Source organism: Aquila chrysaetos, chromosome 20 (genome assembly GCF_900496995.4).
Source record: "Aquila chrysaetos chrysaetos chromosome 20, bAquChr1.4, whole genome shotgun sequence".
Lineage (NCBI taxonomy): Eukaryota > Metazoa > Chordata > Aves > Accipitriformes > Accipitridae > Aquila > Aquila chrysaetos.
Window position 1 is genome coordinate 13,493,160 of NC_044023.1, and position 20,862 is coordinate 13,514,021.

Here is a 20,862-nt window from a genome sequence, read left to right on the forward strand (position 1 = left end):
CCAGGTTTAACCCAACAAGATTTCCAGTGTGGCCAAGTGAAGCTGCAAGCGATGCTGTAACCACATGCACAAGCATCTCCAGATCTTATCGCTAAGAGCTACAGCAAAATTGCCTCCATGTCCACAGGGAGGGAAGCAACCCAAGTCCTGCTGCCGGACGGTGGCAAGGGGCAACCCCAGCCCTACCCCGGCAGCCCTACAAGCAGTGTCCCCCCCAGCAAACCCCGCTGTGTGCCCTCCCCCTTGCCCTTCAAGGTGTCTCCTAACTGGGGGTCCTCTGGCATGTTAAAAAAGGGCTGGAAGCAGGGTCTTGCCTCACTGTTGTCCTCCAGCAAAAAGAGACATGAACGAAAACAAACGCATTTCATTTGCTTTTATTTAATTAAAAAAAAAAGTCAAAGTCATTGCAATCCCATTTAAATACAGAGATTTACAAATAGGTCCAAAACAGGACTAAAATATTCTTTGAAATGCTGTACTTTTAAATATTGTGCTTTCATAGATACATAAGAAAATTAGCATATAAAAATACTTTACAAGGAATACACTCTAATATATGGATAAAAATACACATTTAAGTAATGCATTTCATCTTCATATCATTCAAAATGCATAGGAAGGGATACAAGGACCAAGTTTTTCTTCCTTTTTTTTTTTAAATCCTTTAATAAAAGTCTTCATTAAAAACCCATGAGAAGCCCCAGTGAGCTTCCACTGCTCAGAATATTGCATATAAAAACACTTTCGGCTGCACTGTCAATGCTCCACAGTATCAATTATGGCACATTATCTAGTTGTGGCAGCAATGGTATGGGATATTGCATACTCGAAGAGAAAATGGCTACAACGACAAATAGCTGGATGGGGCCGGGCACGTGTCTGGAAGAAACACCCTGACACATTGCGCTATCACGGAGGGACAGAGTCGCAAAGTGGCTCAGGGGCAGACGGGGCGGGGGGACGAGTCCTGGCTCAGCAAAGCAACGAAGACGTGCTGTACACCCATCCCACGCCCCACGCGCGCCGCTGGCGCGCAGGCGGTGATGGAGGAACCAAAAGGGTGAGTGGGGAACGGGGGCGGCGGGCGCTGGGGATGCGGTGTCTGACCGAGCGAGCTCCTCGTCTCCGTCGAGCCCGAGCCTTCCCGCGGAACGCGACGCCAGGCTCACGCCACCACCGGGACACGAACATCGTCATAAAGTGCTAATACGTGAAACGTGGCAGGCAGATGAGGAAACCGATGCAAACATCACAGCCCCTCTTCCCCACAGGGCTAGAGGCTGTCGCGAGGGAGGGGACCGACCGCGGGGCGTCATGCTTGCAAAGCCACGGAGAGGCCAGCGACAGGCGAAGGTGGGCGGACGGGGGGCGAGCAGCCGAACCCGCATGGGCGCACGCACCGCCCAGCCCATGCGGGACACAGGGGACACAACCTCCATCGAACAAAGGGCTTCTCATGCCACTGCCTGACGGGAGACGACAAGGTTTTATTAATTCAAAACATCAGGGACGGCCCTGGGAAGATCACTATTCTGCTATTTACTTGCGGGCACAGGACAGGTTTGCAAGCAAGAGATCTCCATAAAGCCCAGACAAACAAGGTGGCTGGGGATTTGGGCAGGTATTCAAGGCCTTTAGCCTTGGGTACTTCTGCTCTGAAATAACTACTCCAGCACAGGTAACCACATCGATCACAGGAACCGATGGCGAGACGAGGTGCCTCATCCCACCGCAGGGCAAGTCAGCCCTGGCGGGGACTGCGGACAGGGCTGGCAGGAGGCATCTGCAAATGCCAATTTTTGAACAAGAATTGCATCTAGCCACTCTCAAGCATGTTTTGAAATGTCTTTTAAACAGGGCTCTCCACAGTCCTGCACCAGGAGTGCAAGGAGCTGTGGAAATTGATTTATCAGGAGTGTTTAAAGGATGGAGCTGGGCACAACAGAAAAGGAAAAGCGTTTCAGTCTCGCTGTATGCGATTAACCAAGCAAACAAGAAACATAATAGCACCATGTGTGTTTATAAGATGGCCAAGGCCTTCAGGCTGAGGAGGATGTCGGAGGCAGGACCCCGCGCACCCCGACGGCCGGGGTGCCGGGGGATGCCCTGCCACGGGGGATGGCTGCAGATGCTCCTTCCTCCCGTTGGCAGCTCGCCCCATCACCGGCGCTGCCCACGGCCCGAGATGCGCATCCAGCACCGACCTTCCCAGCAACATTTGGTGGTCTCCAGGCTCACTGAAGACCCACCTCCCCACTTGCAGGTTATGGTACACACAGCGTTTACAAATGCCAGTGCAAAAAACAGGAAAAACACCCCAAATACCGCAACGGCTCGGCAGAGGCCCCGGGCACCATCTGCTCTGCAACCGCTGCTCAGAGCGTCTGGACGCTCGCCTTGACCTCGGCGCCGCGGGCCACCTGCGCCGGCAGCTCTCTGTTCCCCTCCGGGGGAGCGTTGGCAGCCAGAGCCAAGGGGTTTCGGCTAATCACCAGGTCCAGCTTTTCTCCAGCCTCCGAAATCAGGGGAACAGCCAGACAGCAGTCAAAGTCTCTCGTTCGGATGCGGTTTACCTGCCGGGATGGATTTAGGATGTGCCATGGGGAGGAACAACAGAAAGACCATATTTATTAGTCAGAAAATGCAAGGTTGGTGCTAAACCCACACCTGTGAAAACACACAGCTCTCGGGGGTCCCTGATTCCAGGTTCACAGCAGAGCAGAGCGGGGGCACTCCTTCAGGCTGAGCACATCCTTGCTTAGCTGAAAAATGGTGCAATAACTGGTAGAGGAAAGGGAAAAAAAAGTCTGGATCGGGCATAAACCCTGACCCTGGTGTCTGGGGCAGTATGACAAGTATTAAACACTGCAGGGCTCAAAATCAGTTCTCCAGTTCAAGCCTGTAGGAGAAAGGTTGCCATTTTCCATGACTTTTTTGCCATCATGGCTTTTACTGGCCTTAAACTTGTGATGCGGGGTATTCAGCGCCTAGAAAACAAATACAGCTCAGACCCTGAGGCTTCTGCCAACCATTTTCCAGCTCAGCCAGCAGTAAATTGAGACTATACTGAACAGTTTCTGCTTCCCCTCTCCCCATTTACATCCTACATTTCAGAGGAGTCTGTATGCATTTCAGGTGGGCTCAGAAGGCGGCTGCAAATTCTCTCTGCAGGATTCAGCAGTGAAAGTACTTTTACTACTGTCTCTTGCAGACCTTCAAGCACATTTCTAGGCTGGGTCACCTGCAAGAACCACCCCAGCTCTCTCGCCTACAGCTACCAGAGCACCTGGGCCTGGTGCCACGACAGCTCCGGGATGGAGAGGGCTGGCAAACGGCACGGGGAGGGGAAGCAAGGAATGGAGAAAGGAATTTCCCACCCACCTTTGGAGCGAACATAACCCCTGGGGCCAGGCATTGCTTCCTTCTCTGGCTAAGGGCTGGATGAGTCCATGCAACCCTTTCATCCAAAACCCTTTCCCAGCATTATTGCATGCTCACGGAGCTGGGCTCTGTGACGGTAGCAGTGTCCCCCTGCCCTAGCTGGTGTCCACACGACTGACCCCGATACTGCTCCTTACAGCATAGTAACTAAGGACAATTTCTAGACCACATGTGGACAAGGAAAGGTAAGCCATGAGCTTGCTCTGCCTTTGCTCTACGCCAGCCAGGCAGTTCCAGTGCAGAAGTGCCATTAGTGCAATGCCGTGCTCCGGCGAATCCATCCAGCCAAGAGGCAGAGGGTCTGTTACAGCAGGGACAAGGTGTTTCACTGGCCTTCAGGCACATCATCATGCCCACGATCAGCAGCAGGGTGAAGCATCCTCAGCAATGCATCTCTGTACTTCTTGATGGGAGTTGCCAGTACCAGGTCTGCAATCCCTCATTCACAACTCCACATGTCAATGCGATGGCAATTGCCTTGTCTTCTTGTAGGTGTAAGCCGTGCAGTGCAGCGTGTGGAAGGGGGGGTGTTGAAAGTCTCCACGCCGCTCTGTTTAGGATTTTGGGCACACCTCCCAGAGCACTTGGCACTCACAAAAAGCGACACATCCAACATTCAACAGAAAGGCAGCCCAGAGCCTAATTAGCTTCTTGTTCATTCTTGCACCATCTTTTATTTGAAGCCGAGAAGGAATAATTGTATAGCAGCCAACTGGCTAGAGACCATAACAAGCTTAAACAAGGTTCCCCACAGCGCTGCCAGTTCTCCAGTTACCTGATGTACATAATATATTGGCTTTCATCCTACTGCTAACAACCCCTGCCTAGAAATTAGTAAAACTAAACATCTTTCTGAGTGTTTCCAAATATGGTCACAATATCTGCATTTCCAAATGGTGGCAATTTTTCCATTGGGGTTGCACTTCCTCGCCATTGCTGTTTGAGTTGCCCCAAGGCTAAAATCCATATAAAGCTCCTCTCCAATCTCAAAAACTCACCACGCTCTTACTGTCCCTCTGGTAGTCCAATATGCCCAGGTCACATTTATTACAGACTGTGCTTTTGACCCGAGTTTTTATTCTGTTTCTGCATCAGCTCTTTCAGATCAAGTATCTTTCAAAGAAAAATATCCATGAAAAACACTTTGCTTGAAGGATGTGTTTCCTAGAAAACTCTTTTAGTTGTCAAAGGCATGCACAGAACTTCATGAACACTACTTAACTCCACATGAGGCTTCACAGGAACACATATTGGTTGGTCAACACAGTCTAGTTCATCCAAAAATCACCCTCTTACATGACAGGAAAAGGACTGAGGGTGAGGAGAGGAAGCAACACAGCTTTTTGGTTGTTTTGAGCTGCCCAAGCTCAAAAAGGCCAGTGCCGGGACAGGCTGTGTCCTGGAATAGGCGTAACCTAGGGGTACCCCTGGGGGTACTACCTAGTGATTTCTCATTATAAAACACAGGTCTCATTGAGTGCTCGGTGGCTAAGAGCTCACCTAGTTGGCTAACTATTACCTTTCATTAAAGTTAGTGCTGCCATGGATGGGTCTCACTTCTCTCTTCCTCTCAGCCACTCATTCACTCCGTCCCAGCCTCCAGAACTGCATTTTGCATTTATTACCTGAAGCACTCTGTCATATGGCTTGAGGCCACACTGATCTGCTGGCCCATCCGGACGGACCATATTTACATAGACACCTTTTTCTAACAGGCCATCCGACACACTGAATCCAAAGTCTTCACTCTCTGGGTCTTTATGGAGTGTCATCTGGAGGGACAGAAACAGAAAACACGTGTTTTAATACAGCAGAGGAAGGAGGAGATGTACAAGGTTGGCAGGATAGGAATAACATAGGTAATGTGTGCAGACCTACAGCAATTCTGCTCTGGGTCTCCTGGGCAGAATTTTCTTAGCCTGGGCAGCTAATACAGATTGAGCCTTATTTACCAGATACCGTCATCTTAGGTAGATCACATGGAGAAGCGCTTTGGTGACCAGCATATAACCAGCCACACGACAGTCTCTCTCCCTTGGATGTGGAAAGAAACGCGAGCAGTGTCATACAGACAGCTGCGGTATTTCACCCGAAGAGAAACAAAGCAAGTGTTAATAATGCAGCATCGCCTTCCCTGGCCCAGGTTACGCTATGCATCCTCTGTGTATGCCAGACCACTACGTGAAAAATCAACATGTTCACAGGGAATTTTCAATGTAGTGTGTCAAATGTGAAGACAGCTCATTTTTAATACATCACTCAGCAGGAACATCTAAACTTCTCCGTATTATTCACAAGTTCTTTTCAGAAAATTCATATCAATAAGTGCTGACGTACCGAGGACAAGAAATGGGTAACCTCATCGCCCTTCCCTTCAGCACGTCACACTTTGGCCTCATCTAAAGGAGGAGTGCACTGCTGAAAGTGTATCTTGCCACAGGATAACACTGGGAGCCAGGGAAAACTGACTCCCCAACACCACCAAAATCTCCCTTTGCCTCCTATGAACTGGGAGTGCATCTCTACCGTAAGGCTCTAATTCCACCACTGTGCTCTTGGCTGGGTGAGCCTCATGGACGTGCGGTCCTTGGGAAGGACAGTGCCCAGGAGGATGCAGAGGAGCAGCCCACCTGGCCTCAACCGCATCTCCAAACACAGCCAACACCAGATGCTCCAGCAGAATGAAGAGTCACCCTGTAACATGCCTAATTACACAGCTCTCCTCCTGCAGGTACAAAGGAGTTTTATTTAAAGACACATTTGCCATGCCCTGAAGGGCAAGAGCAGATCAAACATGAAAAAGTTGTTTTTTCCAGCTACCATAACTGCAGGTTTCGCTCTAAAGTCACACTAGGAAAGAAAAAGGCAATCAAATCTTTTGAAACCTCTCCAGCTCCCTTCCCTGCTTGCATTCTGCATCAGCAGCTTCTACAGTTAATTACTTCTTCTAATTACCGTTGCCTTGCACCATGCTTAAACTGTCTACATTCAGCTGGGTACTGAATTCAAACAAGTATCCCATTGCTGAAGTCCTACCATTTGCACCCCTTCAGGAAAGGCTGGGGGTGGAGTGGAAGGGGAGGGAAAAGAAGTTATTTTTAACTTATTGTAAGTTATTTTTTATATGAAAAGTGGCCTAGTGAATGGAGCGTGCCACTGGAAAAGGTTTAGTGGGTCTCCACAGGGCCGTACTTTGAGCTCTTTCGCTTGTATCTGTAGCACCAATTAACGAACTCCAGAACACAAGGACCTGAAAATCTCATATAATAAAGGGAAACAGCAAAGCACAGGTTTGAACCCTGCTGAAGCATGGTGGCTAAATCCTGTTATTCTTCTGAAGAGGCCCCTTCGTCTTAATCTGACCCTCTGGCAACCTTTGCTGCAGACCTTGGTGGGGGCCAGCTTTAACAAGGAACATTTTCTGGGAGGGGCCCTCTGAACAAAGGAGATTTTCTGCGAGGTTGCAAAGCTTCTACAGCTTTAACCATCGAGGTAGTGCCGTGCCACAGCCAGACCAACCTTTGGCAACACAGACCTTGTGAAACTCGAGCGGGGTAGGGGACATGATTTCCTGCATCTCCTTCTCAATCTTCTTCATGTCCAGGTTCCTCTCATTCTTCTTGGCAGGGGAGCTGCCGCCTTCCGTCTGTCCGTCATCACAGCTGGAGTTAGCTTTCCTCAATGGGCTCAGTCCCGATGGGTTGACGGAGTCCAGGAGCAGCTTGCTGCCCTCTAGGCCCAGGTTGTGCACGCTCCCTGTCATGATGGATGCCTGCAGGGCAAGGGCACAAAGTCACTGCTGAGCCAGCAGCGGGAAGAGAGGGACCACGGGCAACAAAAGTGGCACAGACAACAACGGGGGGCACCATTGTTCTCACTGATCAGAAAATAAGTACCAAGAAGCTCTTTCAGTTAGCTATAAAAGCCATTTTCAGACCTCAGGAGCCTGCTGCCAGGTGTATCGCTGACCTGCTGGGTGGTCTCCACCTCCACCCCAACATGGAGCTTTACCTCAGAAGGAAGCATTTGTGAAGCGTCTCCTTACTTTTTGATGACCCCTTCTACACAAACAGAGCCAGGCAGACCTCATATCTTGTGCAGGAACCTTCTTGGTAGTCAGGAAGGATGAACATCCCGATCTCAGGGGGGTCCCAGAGGAAGCAGTGTCTGCCTGGCTCTCCAGCCTACCCCTGCAGGCTGCAGCTCACCACCAGCATTGCACAGGGCTGGCAATGGCCCAGGGAAGTCAATACCTTGGACTCCACTGAGGCTAATTCAGCAGAGAAATTAGGATTTTATCTGTCAGTAAATGGGAGCTGTCACTGAGCAAAACCGAGTTAAAAATATGAAATTAAGTAGTATTTAAGCCTGGTCATCCTTGATAGCATACATTAAAAGATGCCCCTAAGTAGATTCTATTCTATTTGGCAATGCTTTTCACTAACGAGATTACATTGATCAAAGCTAAGGAAGGAGTCAAGAATCCAGTCTGTGGAACCTCAACTGGCTCCAGGTCACAGAGTCCATTTAAATGGCGTAATGAAAACTGTCGTTTCAAAGTTCAGGCTCCGAGGGTCTGCAGTGCCATTAAATGTCAAAAGGTAGAAGAAAGAAAAGGAAAGGTAGGGAGCAGATAGCAAAATTCTGCAATGCTAAACATGGCAAGTCAAAGAGCAATTGCTCCTGTGCACGGGGGAAATATCATCTGACTAATCTCTAATCAAGGCCCTCCAGCTCTTTGCTCCAAGCTGGAACAAAGGCAGATAAAGCAAATTCTGGTGGTAGTATGAAAATGCCAGCACTACCCACGTTATCCAAACTAGGGATGGATAAAATACAGAAAACCTTTTAGCTTTGCACTTCTAAGGTCTTCACACAAAAAATGACTTAATCAGCTTGAGTTTGGACAAAATTCAAATACCTGCTACATGCTGGAAGGACACTGACTTACCACATACTTGAAACGCAGATTAACAAACAGAGGTACGGCCAACCAGGGTACTTTTGTTCACTGACCTCGGGCAGCTTCAACACCCCCCAGGACACTGCGCCATGCTGTACCAACACCAGCATTGCAGAGCCAGTGAGGAGAACAGAAAGGTCTGTGCACGTTGTGCTACTGTCCTCCCTCACGCACTGCAAATACCGTAATCAGCCAGTACCCAACAGCATTCAACTCCTTCTTATCTTCAAGGTATTTAAATACTCCTTGCAGCATCATAAGCAATTTGCTAGGTGCTTTGGGTTAAGTGCAAGCAGCAGAAAGGGCAATTCTGGACTTCTCCAGCCTGTGGCTGTCTCACATTATTTTTCTCCATGTCTTGGCTGTCCTCAAAGCAAAGCAGGGACACATGCTCCACTAGACATACTGGAAAAAGCCTGTTTCTACCCATAGTCTGGAAGTGGATTGCTACTGTGTGTGAACCTGTTTCCAGGCTATCCTGGGTCATCTTGCATGAGTCTCATTCTTTTTTCAAATGTGGAGCATGAAGGGTCAAATCTTCAAAAAAATTAAAAAAAAAAAATAAAAAATCTGTGACTGTCATAAAATCATAGGAGGTCAGGAGCTGAGTCTTAGAAACCTGCAATATAGCAAAAGCCCCAGTGAGCACTGCACATCCTACACCATGCCTCAGGAACAATGGGCACACGGAGAGGGAGGAACAGATCACTGGTACTTTGGATTTGATAAAAGGAGAGTTGAAACCCATCAGAATTCTGCTAAAAACACAGCACTTTCCTTTTCTCCCCAGAACTTTCCAAAATATTCTAGAAATGTGTTAAATACACCAAAACCCTAAAGGTGCTCAGCTTTTTTGCAAAGTTTCCTTAAATTTTTAAAAGCATTGCTATAACTGTCAAAGTTTCAATCCCTTAAAACATCATGAATCAAAAGCCCATACGTCTCTGCACCATGGATCCCTGGAAAAGGAAAAGGATTGGGCAGAAAGATATTTTCTCTATCCTAGCGTTTCACAGTAGTCCAACAAATCCCTTCTTTTACATTTAGATGCCAACCATTGTGCAGAACAGAAACATCTATGCATCATTTCAGAGGGATACTTTCTCTTAAGCAGTCAACTACAGTTCAGAAAGGTTGATAGCAGCTGCCTAAGCTCATCTCTAAATACATTCAGGTCCAGGAAATAAGTGATCAAGGGAAGAAGTTGTAGTTTGGGGAGGCTGGGGGTTTGGGCTTTTGTGTGTTGTTTTTTTTTTTAAGTCAGCATTTTCTTAAGCAGTTAAGATAATAAATACACTATTTTGTGCTTCAGCACAATAAATTTAATTGAGATTTCCTCCCCCATTTACAGTTGCTAAGGATCAAGGAGGAAAGAACAATCAGTAAGTCCCTTGTCACCATATAAACGAAAACAGGACTTTCCTTTTCCACCTCCAATTAATTCAGAAATTGCCTTTTTTGTCTGAAGCCTAAGCAATATACAATTGTGCATAAAACCAGTCCCATTGCGGGTGATGGAGGGCATGACCCAGTGGGCTCTCCCCAGTCCTCTGCACTGGGAAGGCAAGGGGACAGATGAGCTCACGGGGTCCCGCTCTTTCTTTTGGGCTGCGGGAGCTGAACCGGGGAGGGGAGCAGCACGGGGCCCATCCTGCCGGGCAGGTTTGCTTCCCGCTGCTCGATAGTCTCGAGGGAGGCCTTTATTTGCATCCCACAGCTTAGGAATCCAGGCTCCTCATCCTATAACCGGACACAATAACATGACCTCCAAAGCATTTTGGATAAAGAAAAGAGAAAGTGGTTTGTGAAGAGAGGAAACACCTTTATTTCTGCAGGAAGCAATTACTTTCTCAGATTTTTCCATGGGGAAGGCTGGCTGAAAAGCTTCCAATTACCTATTTCACTGAAACAGTTTCCGGCAGAGTGACAGCTGAATGCAAGATATATGTTGGGCCTGTCTGTATCTGAAGTAAGCCAAGTCTTCAGTCCCAATGGGGTTTTGGGGGGCTCCTTTTGGTTGGCCTTTAAGTGCTTTGGACAGACAATAGCTTTCCAAGAAGAGGGTTTACCGTTTGACAGGGAAGGTTTGCCAACAGCCATGTGAATATTGTTGGCCAGCAATAGTTTGCAAAAAGAGCGTGGAGCTCCTGGTGGGTAAGTCATCAGCTTGGGGAAAAAGTGCACACAAGCAACTGCCTAATGAGACACAGTCACTCATTAGCACAAACACTGACACGGATTAACCTTAAACCCTTCTTCACACCGTTGGCAGCACAGGGATGCTATGGGCAATGAACAGATCTGGGGAAACAGTCTTGACATTTACGGCAAGAGCAAAACAGTCAGATCAGCAGCAAGTTCAGAAAGTGATTTACCTCAATCTCCCTCAAAAGTTCAGACTGGCCGCATGTTTCCAAATCCTCCAAAGCTTCTCCAAAAACACGCCAAAAACTATCCTCGTGAGTGGTCTCAAGGCCATTTTGGCGGTTGGGGTATCTGTTGTAACGTAGGAACCAAACATTGTCAGCACTCTTCTGCAGCGGGATGAAAGCCGCAAGGCTACAGCAAGTGTCTCACCAGTAAAAGCAGAGACTTGAAGAGTCTTCATATACAAAAGCAAACAATATGAACTTTTCACACAAGAGTCCGAATACGAGACCTCCATGCATTTACTAACGGGGCAAGTGTCCTTCAAAGGAAGAATTAAGTTGGTGTAGTAATGTCAAAGTTCAAAGGGTAAATTAAAAAGTGCCTGTAGGAAGATTGTAGGTTTAGGAAGACGTTTTGGTGAAATAGAGAAGTGAAAGAAAAAAGGATGCATTATGGGTAAACCAGGAGCCTCAGAGACTGTTAGTACAAAGGCTGATGGGATAGAGCTCAGATCTGAGACACAGAACACCTGAGAAGAGAGAGAAAAACACAGAGGGTAACAGACATGGTGAGAAAATGATAAATACATTAGGTCTCTATGAGAGTAAAAAATGCAAAGATGTATATAAAAATGATTGCCCTGGGCTGGACAAGCAAACACACACTACAGCCAGCAATATCGACAGTGTCATGTATAACCCATACAAACCGAGTTTCATTTGCTTTGGGATGGCCAGGGAACTGAGCTGTTACTTTCAGGAGGTCTCTTTTTTTTCCTATGTGACAGTCACGGCACTTACAGCAGTGTAAAGATTGCCACCAGTTCTGTCTACAACAGAGAGTAAGGATAGAAAGAACCTCTCTCAAGCTGGTACAAACACATGTTAACGTGAACACCATGTGTGTCTTGCTGGAGGTTCTGCAATTTCCCACCTTGGCAGTTTCAGCATCTCTTATGTCTGACCACAAGCCAGGGTCAATTCTCGGACTTCTAAAGCAAATAGCAATTAAACATGCTGAAGTCCTCTGAACAAGCCAGAGAAGCAGGTGACACGGGACACTGCTTCTTGAACACCGGACTGTGCAAAACGCAGACCGTCAGTGCTCAGCTTAACAGGAGCCTCTTGAAGGAAACTCTCTGTGGTGTTAAATCAAGGTCATGATAAACCCACTAACGTGCCATGGGGAGAGACCCCAAGGGAACAGTGACATTAGAGCAGCCCTAATGCATCTTATCAGGAGCTGCATGGATGAGGTTCCACCTCTGCAACATCTGGCACATTTTGCATGGCTTAATGGTCACCAGCACCACAGATGGGAAGGGATGGTCATCCACCAGAGCCACTTAGCAAAGGCAAAACGTTTTACTTGAGTACACATCAAAGAGAGGTTGGCCTCCATTAAATATATAATGACCCCTTGGGCTATTAATAGAGCTTTTTCCAGATCTCTGTTAACTGCAAAGTCTTTAGCACACGCTTTGCTTTTCATCCACTGGTTTAAATGGGAGTCTGTAGCAGGTATAAACTCACACACACACGCTTTTGCTCCTTGTGGGATTGTGGCCTGCCTGGAGAGAGCAGTATCTGACACGACTTATTGTATTTTAAATTCACCCCCTACCTTTCATCAGCTTTTAAAGGACAGTAGCCTTTACACCAGGCAGAAAGGTCAAAAAACACCCAGCAAGACTTTATAAAAACAAACCAAAATTTCCCCCCAAAAGGAATTTTCAATTCTTTCCCCTTACTCATTTCCTTCCTCTGCTGCCAGGTTCCCAAAGAGACAAGCGTCCCTTCCAGTTACCAGTTTCTTGCCTCTCAGATCAGCAATATAACAAACACATCCAGGACGCAGATGAATCAGTACAGGCTCCCACACCACTGGGTCAGCAGGTTTTTCCAGGCTAAAGGCAGTCAGGGTTAGAGACATTTTGTTTTTCTGCCTAATAAAAAGGGCTCAGCAGCATGAACCGTTTCACTTGCACTTTGACATCAGGGCTTGGAGCCCTCATTAGGGACACGCGGGTCTTCGAGTGCTCAGATTTGCTAACTTCAGCTGTCGGTGGCCTCGCTGGGAGGGCCACAAGGGATCAACGACCTCCGTGAGCTGGCTCTCGCTGAGAGGCAAAACAAGAACAAAGTCTCCGCTGCTGCCAGCCTTCCTGCCAGTTTGATCATCTTTAAATAGGTGGAAATGGCCATGAGATGTTCTAAGGGTTTTGTTTGGACAAACAAAAGTTAAGGAAAAAAATAAGAAAAAAAAAAGAACCGACAGTAACAACACGACACACACAACCGTAGGGACTCTGGAGGATGTCAAGGGGAGGGTTAGTTACGAAGCAACAAGGCTTTTCCACCACGTGTGGCTCAGCGAGGGGCAGCCTCTGGCCAGGGCAGATCCAGCAGGATTTTCACCCGAAGCGAGAGGCAGCTGCAGCCTCCTCCATGGGCTCAGGAGGTGTTGCAGGATTTCTCCCACGCTGGCTGAGCCGGGGGATTAACTTGACCATGTTCACTCAGCATGGCTTTGTTTGTGGTGTTGGCAGGGCCAAAGTGTGATGGAGAGAGACGTCCAGCCACAGCTTTGGGAGATTTTGACTTGGACATGCAACCTCATACTGGTCCTCCAAGAGCTTTGGTTGGCCTTTTTTGCTTAGTGGCATTGAGCTGTTGTGAAGCTGCATCCTCACTTGAAAAAGTCTGGCCAAGACATGCAAGTATAGCCCTGACCATATCTATTTATTATACCTGAACTATGAAAATACTGCAGCCTTTACATGGCAGGAGTATGAGATGTGGTAAGAACCTGTGGTCCATGCAGCTGAGACCGTGTTAACTCCAGACACAAACGTCACCTGGCCGTGGCAGAGGTGTCACAGAGCTACTTCCAGGGTAACCTGGCAATGTGGAAGGGGTTCAACAGAGCAGGTCTCCACCCCAGCACCCCTCCCCATGGCTGCCCGATGCCGAGATGGGGACATCGCTGGCCGCTCCATCACATTCCCATGTCCCCTTGTCCCTACGCAGTGACACCCACATTTGCAGACACACCTCCCTGCCTCCTCCCACCCCTTCGTACCTGCTGGGCTTGTCCCAGTCATCTTCACTGAAGCTTCCATCCATGTAGGGGTAGTTTTTCCTGGGGTCCCCTGGAGGGGTGCTACTCTTTTGCCTGCTGTGTCTCCATTCATGTGGATGGAGGGCTATGCCCGCAGCCTGAGGTATGTACGTACCTAGGGAAGGCAAGAGGGGGTGGAGAGAGAGAGAGAGGGTAATACCTGGTCAGAAAACCCAAATGGAATAAGTCATGCTGAGCCAGGAGAGCCTCCTTCCCCAAGTCCCAAACCTGAGGCTGTATGGATTGCATATTGCTTCCATCTCAGTCATCCAAAAGGGATTGTTCTTCCCATCTCTTCTTGCTTTAACCAAAGCAGCTTCTCAGGATCTTGTCATAAGGTGCCCCATTTCTCCTTTGCTCCCCCACTGCTGAGTAGTTTTGTGGTGTGGGTCTGGGATCCACAGACGTGGGACTACATATACCCACAGATGCAGATCCTACCTCCAGCCAGCTGCAACCTTGATTAACGGCTCCTGTTTCCACACTGAACCCCACAGAAATTGTGCTGTTAAAGCAGCCCCCTTTAAATACAGCGAGCCCTTCAAAGGGTAAAGAGAAGATGCTGGCAAGCTTCCCTCAGCGTGCCCAACCCCATTTGTTTTGAAAGATTTGGAGGCCTAATTCCTATTAGGAAAAAAATAAAATCTTCATTTAGATTGTCAACTGTCTTCAGGACTTAACGGATAGCATGAAAGAGGTAATAGGATATAGGACAGCAGCAAAGAAACTGCATCCAGGGCAGCCAGAAGCAACAGCCTCCGTTCAACAAGTGTAATGGTGCTGAGGGTACCTGGGGGTGGTCACCAGCTCCAGTGTGCTCAGCAGCGGTAAATGAGGAAGAGCCAGCTCTGATCCCGAGAGCTGCCAGCCAGTTCCTGCAGCCAGCAGAGCCCTCCCATGCCTTCAGGATCAGCTGGTGTAGGGACAGAAAAGTCCTTCAGAGATGTGTGTGAAAGGCAAGGAACAGGAGGGAAAAACTCTGCTGGCTTGAGAGAAGGGAAGGCTCATCTGTATCACATTTGATAGGAGATCAATACAGACTGTTAGGATGAAATCAGACAAGTTTCGCTACGTCTGCCCCCATGGACTTTTCTGTACTGCAGCGTCTTATTCCAGAGATGCAAATCCATCACTACCAAGTCATAAGATCCCCAGGTCTCAGGAGGAGCTGCCTGGACAGAAACCTTCCAAAACAGAGCATTCCTCTGCAGTGTCAGTGCCATCTGCAGTAGAAATAAATCTCCCAAGTCCCCTGCCCACCTCCTGCTGCCCGTTCAATGTTTCGGAGAAATCCTCACAGCCTTTCCAAGAAACATCTTATGCTTCCATCACACACGGTGCCAAGCGAACAGGAAGAGGTAATGGAGAAACACATAATTAAGGGAGACTTGACCTCCCAAACAGCTAAGGGCACTGGAAATACCCAAAGACAACGCCAGCACTTTCTTTGAAAATGCCAAGGCCTGTTATTTCACTTAGCTGAGTGTTTCCTCTGTGTGTTTTTAAAGGTTAGACTGCTCTGGAGAGAGCCCTAGAAAAGCGCTTGCCAATATCTTACCACAGTCAGGAGCATTCACTGCCTGCCAGAGCAGAACAAGTCCCCTGGATGCAGGTCCCTGCAGCGGGTGGGCAACAGGTTTGGGCTGGCCGCAGGGGACCGGGGACTGCCGGGGTCTGTGTGCAGAGCTGTCACTTGGGTGCCACCGGTTTCACCTCCTCCTTCCAGGGAGATGGGCTGGATCCCTGGGATTCAGAGCCACCTGGTGGCACGTTCCCACCAGGCCCAGCACAGCTCCCTTGCCCAAACCCTTCCTTGAGCGGGTTCCAAAAGCTGTGGATGAACCTAAAACCTACAAGGCTGCAGAGCCCAATCTACAGTTCTCCATTTGGGGTGTAAAGCCCAGTCTCCGGGCTCTGTGTGTCCCAGGTCTCCCTGCATCCTGCCCTTCTCCGCCCATCCCTTGGGCGACCCTGCGTGTCCTTCTCCCTGCCCTCCGGCATCCCTCTTCCCAGCCAGCACCAGCACACCACCGTGCAGCCAAATGCAATTACCAGGGATGAGGAGAGAGCCCCTGAAGCAAAGCTGCAGTCTGTGGATGTTGGGCAACTTGGCATCAGCCCCGCTCCCCGGGGCTCTGTGCTCAATTACTCGTTCTCAATTTACCGGTAAAAGCAATCACTTTGCTAAATCCAGTGTCCAACTTGTGTTAACATTCAATTAGATGGAGAAGGATTGCAGCATTATGAAGGCCAGGGGATTCCTCCTTAACAAAGCCTCCAGTCCCAATTGCACTCCCAAATTAAGACTTCAGACCGACGGAGGCTGAAGGAAGACGCAGGCTTGGTGGAAGAGACCTGCGCGGTGCTGTCCTTTGAACTTTGCCAAGTCAGAGCGCAGTGAGCACAGGCACGCACCTTGCTCAGCACGTTGAAGGTGCTTTCCAACAGCGCTCCTGCAGCATCCCTCCCTGTTTTGACATTCTGTTCCGGACAGCAGTCTTTTCAACAATTTCCTTTTGCGGAGGTGATTCAGAGTTTTGTTTTGTTTCAACATGGGCTAATACTAGCTTACGTCACTAAATCTGAACTGGAATAACTATTTTCCAGTGCTTTTCTCCAAGTAAAAATCTATTCCCATGACTAGAGCATCCTCCATCCCAATTCCATATGTCTGCCAGAAGCCACAGCTGAATAAACCTGGCCTCAAAGACATGTGTTCATCTGATCGCTCACTGGAGAGTTAGAGATACTTTCTTGTAGTATTACCTTAATTATTTTGTTAAGCGAGTGCTTCTAGTCACAAGACATTCTTGTGGATTTTAAAACATCCTGAAGAGGATTAATATGTCCTACATGGCCTCTCCGGAGAATTAAAAGCGAGCTATGGACCAAATACTCTGTAAGATATATGGCCAGTGAATACTTCCTCTGATTATGTGAATTATAAAGTGCTGTAATGGTTTTGAAAATGCTGTGAACAGTATGATGCCATGTAAGCCAGAAGAAATGTGCCAATAAAAACCTAAAACAGATACATCAACTCAGAGCACCACATGAGTGCATTTTAAAATACATTTTGTTCTTGCTGGAAGCGAGAAGCCATGCAAATGTGGTCAGACCACAGGCTTCAGCTCATGTTCAGTCTCCAGACAGGTTCGGAGGCTCTGCCTATCTTCACCTTGGCCCAGAGACCCCTAAGAAAAGACAACCCTGGCTTACCTTGGCTTCCATACCCGGCATCAATGCCAGAGCCATCCCAGGATTCCATAGCACTGTCCACGCTAGGAATTGTGGTGGAGTATATCTCAGACAGCTTGCTAGTTTTCTGGGAGTCCGTCAGTTCATCTTCTGGGTCACTCACTTCATTTATACTCCCCGACTTCTTGGGATAGGATTCTGAAACCAGAACATGCTGCTTTAGCAGGCACAAAGAGCAAGCCTCAGGGAAAGGCTTATGCTGACATGGGAGCAAGCCCAGGTACTGTAAGTCTTTTGAAGTACCTCTTTAGCTCTTCAAAAGTAGCTAAGAAAGGCCTGTGCAATGCAGTTGAAAGAATTTAATGCAGTACTCCTGGCTCAAGCGGAATCAAGAGAAAATACCTTTCTGAATTTTTAGCACATGGAATATAAGGAGCAACCATGGGGATTTGAGGATTCACAAATATGAGAGAGTTGGGGCCTAGTCTCACTTCACAGGTGCATCTTCTTGTGCCTTTGCAAGCTTCCTCCAAACAGCCCCGTCCAGAGAAGTGTTGGCCTCTCCAAGCAATAGCCTGTAGCTCCTCTGGTCTCAAAGGACCTGCTTTTTACTCAGAGCAGCAACTGGTCAGGGTGCTGGCTGCAAACTTTCTGCTACAAGCAGATGTTTTAATGAGATTCCAATGACAAAGCAACCTGGTCCCAAACTACCGCAGCTGAAGTTATAGCCCCCTTCCAAGATTGTACAACCTCGTATCAATTCAAGGCTAATCACCACCTCTCCAGAGTCTCCTATGCAGTCTCATGACAACGGTGGAATTCCTGGGCCTGGTATTCTGAGGCTGAATTTCCCCTGATTAGTGATTGGAAAATGGAAAGCTGAATGTGGATGATGAAGCTCAGACCTTCCCTTTCATTATTTTAGTAATAATAGGCCCTTATTATCATTATATCAATTTCCCTTTCAGGCAAAAGCTATGCAAGGAATGGCTTCTCAGCACAAGCATTTCTTTGTACCGAATATTTTGAAGTCCTCGTTGATTAGATATCCTGTTAGCCATCCACACCCTGGATCTCTGACTCGCAGAGGCTGGGATAAAAAGCCCTCTGAAAGTCTGCATTTGTCAATGAGGACAGATTATTTTACGAAACAAAGCCCAGTGTCCTGAAAGTCCCTATTTTCCAAGCATTCAGAAGATTGCTTACCAAGATTAACTCAAGATTACCTTGAAATTTCAATTACACCTGCTTCATTCTCAGAATGATTAACGAGTCTCCAACTGGCACTTGCATGTCAATTATTTCAGCGAGTGACTGTGACAATGCTAAGTGTCGGCAGCAGGAAAAAGAGTATTTCAGACCAAGGATCAAGACACTTGGCTGCAGGGAACGAGACTGGTGTTTCTTGAAGAGGAATCAATTCCCCAGTTATACCTCTACTTGCTAAGTCCCCAGTCCCTGCCAGGGCTTCCTGTATTTGTAAAATAGGTGCATTGCCACACATTTGCAAACTGCTTTGATGTCTACAGAAGTGCTATGTTTAAGAGTGATGCTACTTTTTCAGATGCAGCACAGAGATGCCATGGGCCACGCTTGCTTGGAAGAGCTTTATCACTTGATTTCTTCTAATCCCTACAGCACTGTGGGCCACCGGCTGGGTAGGTCCAGCTAAATCTAGAGACTGCAGAAGCATGACACAAAAAAAGATAGAAAATACCGGGTGTGGGGAGAGACAGAAATGCAGCCAGAATGCACCCGCTACTTTCTGAACTTGATTAAAAAGCTTCTGGCTGTGATTATGCAGTTGGGGAGAAAAGTTTGCATGTTCCTCGGTTTCACCAATCCCTCCTCTGTCCCCCCAAAAAGTGGCCTGCCTGTATTAAGTATGCTGCTCTGCCAAGAAGAACAGCATCAAAGCCACAGGGAGCTTGGCAGGGAAATGAGAAGGGGATCTCTAGAGTAAAGGTAGACCTTAGGACCCCAAGCCAGGAAAAGGGGCATAAAAGATTTATTGCCAATCACTTTCAGAAAGTTGAATTAAAGGTGGTGGGTTTTTTTCATGGGTTCTATCAGCTCAGAGTCCCCTTGCTCATTTTGGGGCGTTAAATTTTAAAAAAGCCCTGCGCTCTTCTACTTTTAAAAGCAACTTCTGCTTCGCTTCTGTGTGAAACACCCACACAGACAGGGAATGGCACCAATGGCACAAGGTGTCAATCTGAAAAAAAATTATCGCCAATAAACCTGCTGTCTAATCTCTTCCCAGTACCACAGAGAGCCCCTGGGTTGCCTTTTTTTTTCATCTGTGAGTCAGAAGTTCAAAAAACACCTCCTTTTCCCTCTGTCCCCAGCCATGCCCCTGACCACACTGCCTCATCTCACCTTCCACAACACATGAAGGAAAACCCACGGCATTACCTACTCCATCACCCGGGCTCCCTGCTGGGGTGCACCTTTGCCCTCCCACCCCAAACCAGTCTCCCCAACTCACTCTCCGTCTGCTTCTTGATCTTCAGAGTGACCGTCTCTCCTGCCATCTGCAGCAGGTGAATGGCTTCGCTCAGCGGTTTGCCCTTGAGGCTCACGTTATTAATCGCTAATATCCGGTCACCGATGTGGATGGCTCCAGTTCTGGAGAGAAAAGGCGCTGTTAGAAACTTCAGAGAAGCAATTTGCCTCTGTGAGACAGGCCATTAAGTTGTCGCTTGAAGCAATAGCATATTAACTCTCAGCGCTTTCAAATACGTCTCGGTTTCCCCTTGCTATGCTGTATACCAGTGATTTCCTCTTCATCAGCACTGCCAGGAATCTGGGTCATCCCCCCATCTTCCACCTGTGCATATACACATAAGTAAGTACAAGAACATATGCACTCCTCGGATCCCAGGCCCCTTGGTAACTGGGACTGCAGACCAACTTACAGTCAAAACTCTTCAAAGCAAGGGGGTCTACATATTAAAAGCACAAGCATTTCCATTGTGTGATGTCCACCGGTCGTCACACATGGAACTGAAGGGCATGTTCACACTGAACATCACAGGGAAAGAAAGGATGAGACAAACCTAGAAACCTGCTGAAAAAAAATACAAAACCAAAATGGCCCAACAGACACAGGTTGTTTGTGTAAGCATAAGCTGAACCAGTTGCAGATCAGCTCATGATATGTCTAAAGCTCACCCCTACACAGCTACACCACTGTGACTTTCTCCATCAGGACCAGTGCTCTAGAAGAGGTTACTGTGTTTTATTGCGCAGCCACGTTCCAGCACTGGCTTCTGCTCTCAGCTAAATAAATCCTCAGGCTTCAGCAACAGCCAGGAACAGACTAACAAGTCACAGCAATTCTCTCCCTTCTCCCTCCATCCTTCTCCTCCGTGTCTGCCCACAGACAGGGGCTCACTTTACCTCTCCCGGTGTTTGCTGCAGCTCCGGGAAGAGCAGGCAGGACAAGGACAGGATGTGTCCATGGCCAGAGCTGGCTGCCAAGGCAGGAGCTCGCCCTTGCCGCTGGCTGGACCCAGCTCACCACGCTCACACTCCAGCTCCCTAATGCCAGCAAGCGAGCGCAGCAATCCTCTCCTCCTCCAGCAGTGCCATAAGGTTTAGCTATCAGGAACCCGTGAGATCGGGCCAGGAGGAGATGCAAATCTGGACTGCAATATCTTTTTGTCCATGGCAACGTGGCTCTCTCAAGTTACATCTCCAAATTGGACTGCTGCTCCTGCAGAATTGGAATTTGATATACTGTCGCAGGCAAAACAGCTATTTGTCTT

General features: G+C 48.1%; 1 protein-coding gene across 10 annotated transcripts in view; it reads right to left on the reverse strand.

Annotated features, from left to right (window-relative positions):
* Positions 1–359: 359 nt before the first annotated feature.
* The window catches only part of GRIP2 (glutamate receptor interacting protein 2), a 303,102-nt gene continuing 282,599 nt past the window's right edge, over positions 360–20,862 (reverse strand). For 8 of the 10 annotated variants that reach the window (XM_029995974.2, XM_029995969.2, XM_029995968.1 and 5 more), the window contains exons 18-24: positions 19,581–19,720; positions 17,114–17,290; positions 13,856–14,009; positions 10,780–10,900; positions 6,977–7,213; positions 5,067–5,213; positions 360–2,573 (exon numbers count right to left, since the gene is read on the reverse strand). In XM_029995974.2, coding sequence (XP_029851834.1) covers positions 2,376–2,573; positions 5,067–5,213; positions 6,977–7,213; positions 10,780–10,900; positions 13,856–14,009; positions 17,114–17,290; positions 19,581–19,720 — 1,174 coding nt within the window. In that variant the 3' untranslated portion in view covers positions 360–2,375. Of the gene's footprint in view, positions 2,574–4,960; positions 5,214–6,976; positions 7,214–10,779; positions 11,304–13,855; positions 14,010–17,113; positions 17,291–19,580; positions 19,721–20,862 lie in introns of those variants that run through there. The other 2 variants (XM_029995972.1, XM_029995977.2) reach the window with 2 other exon arrangements.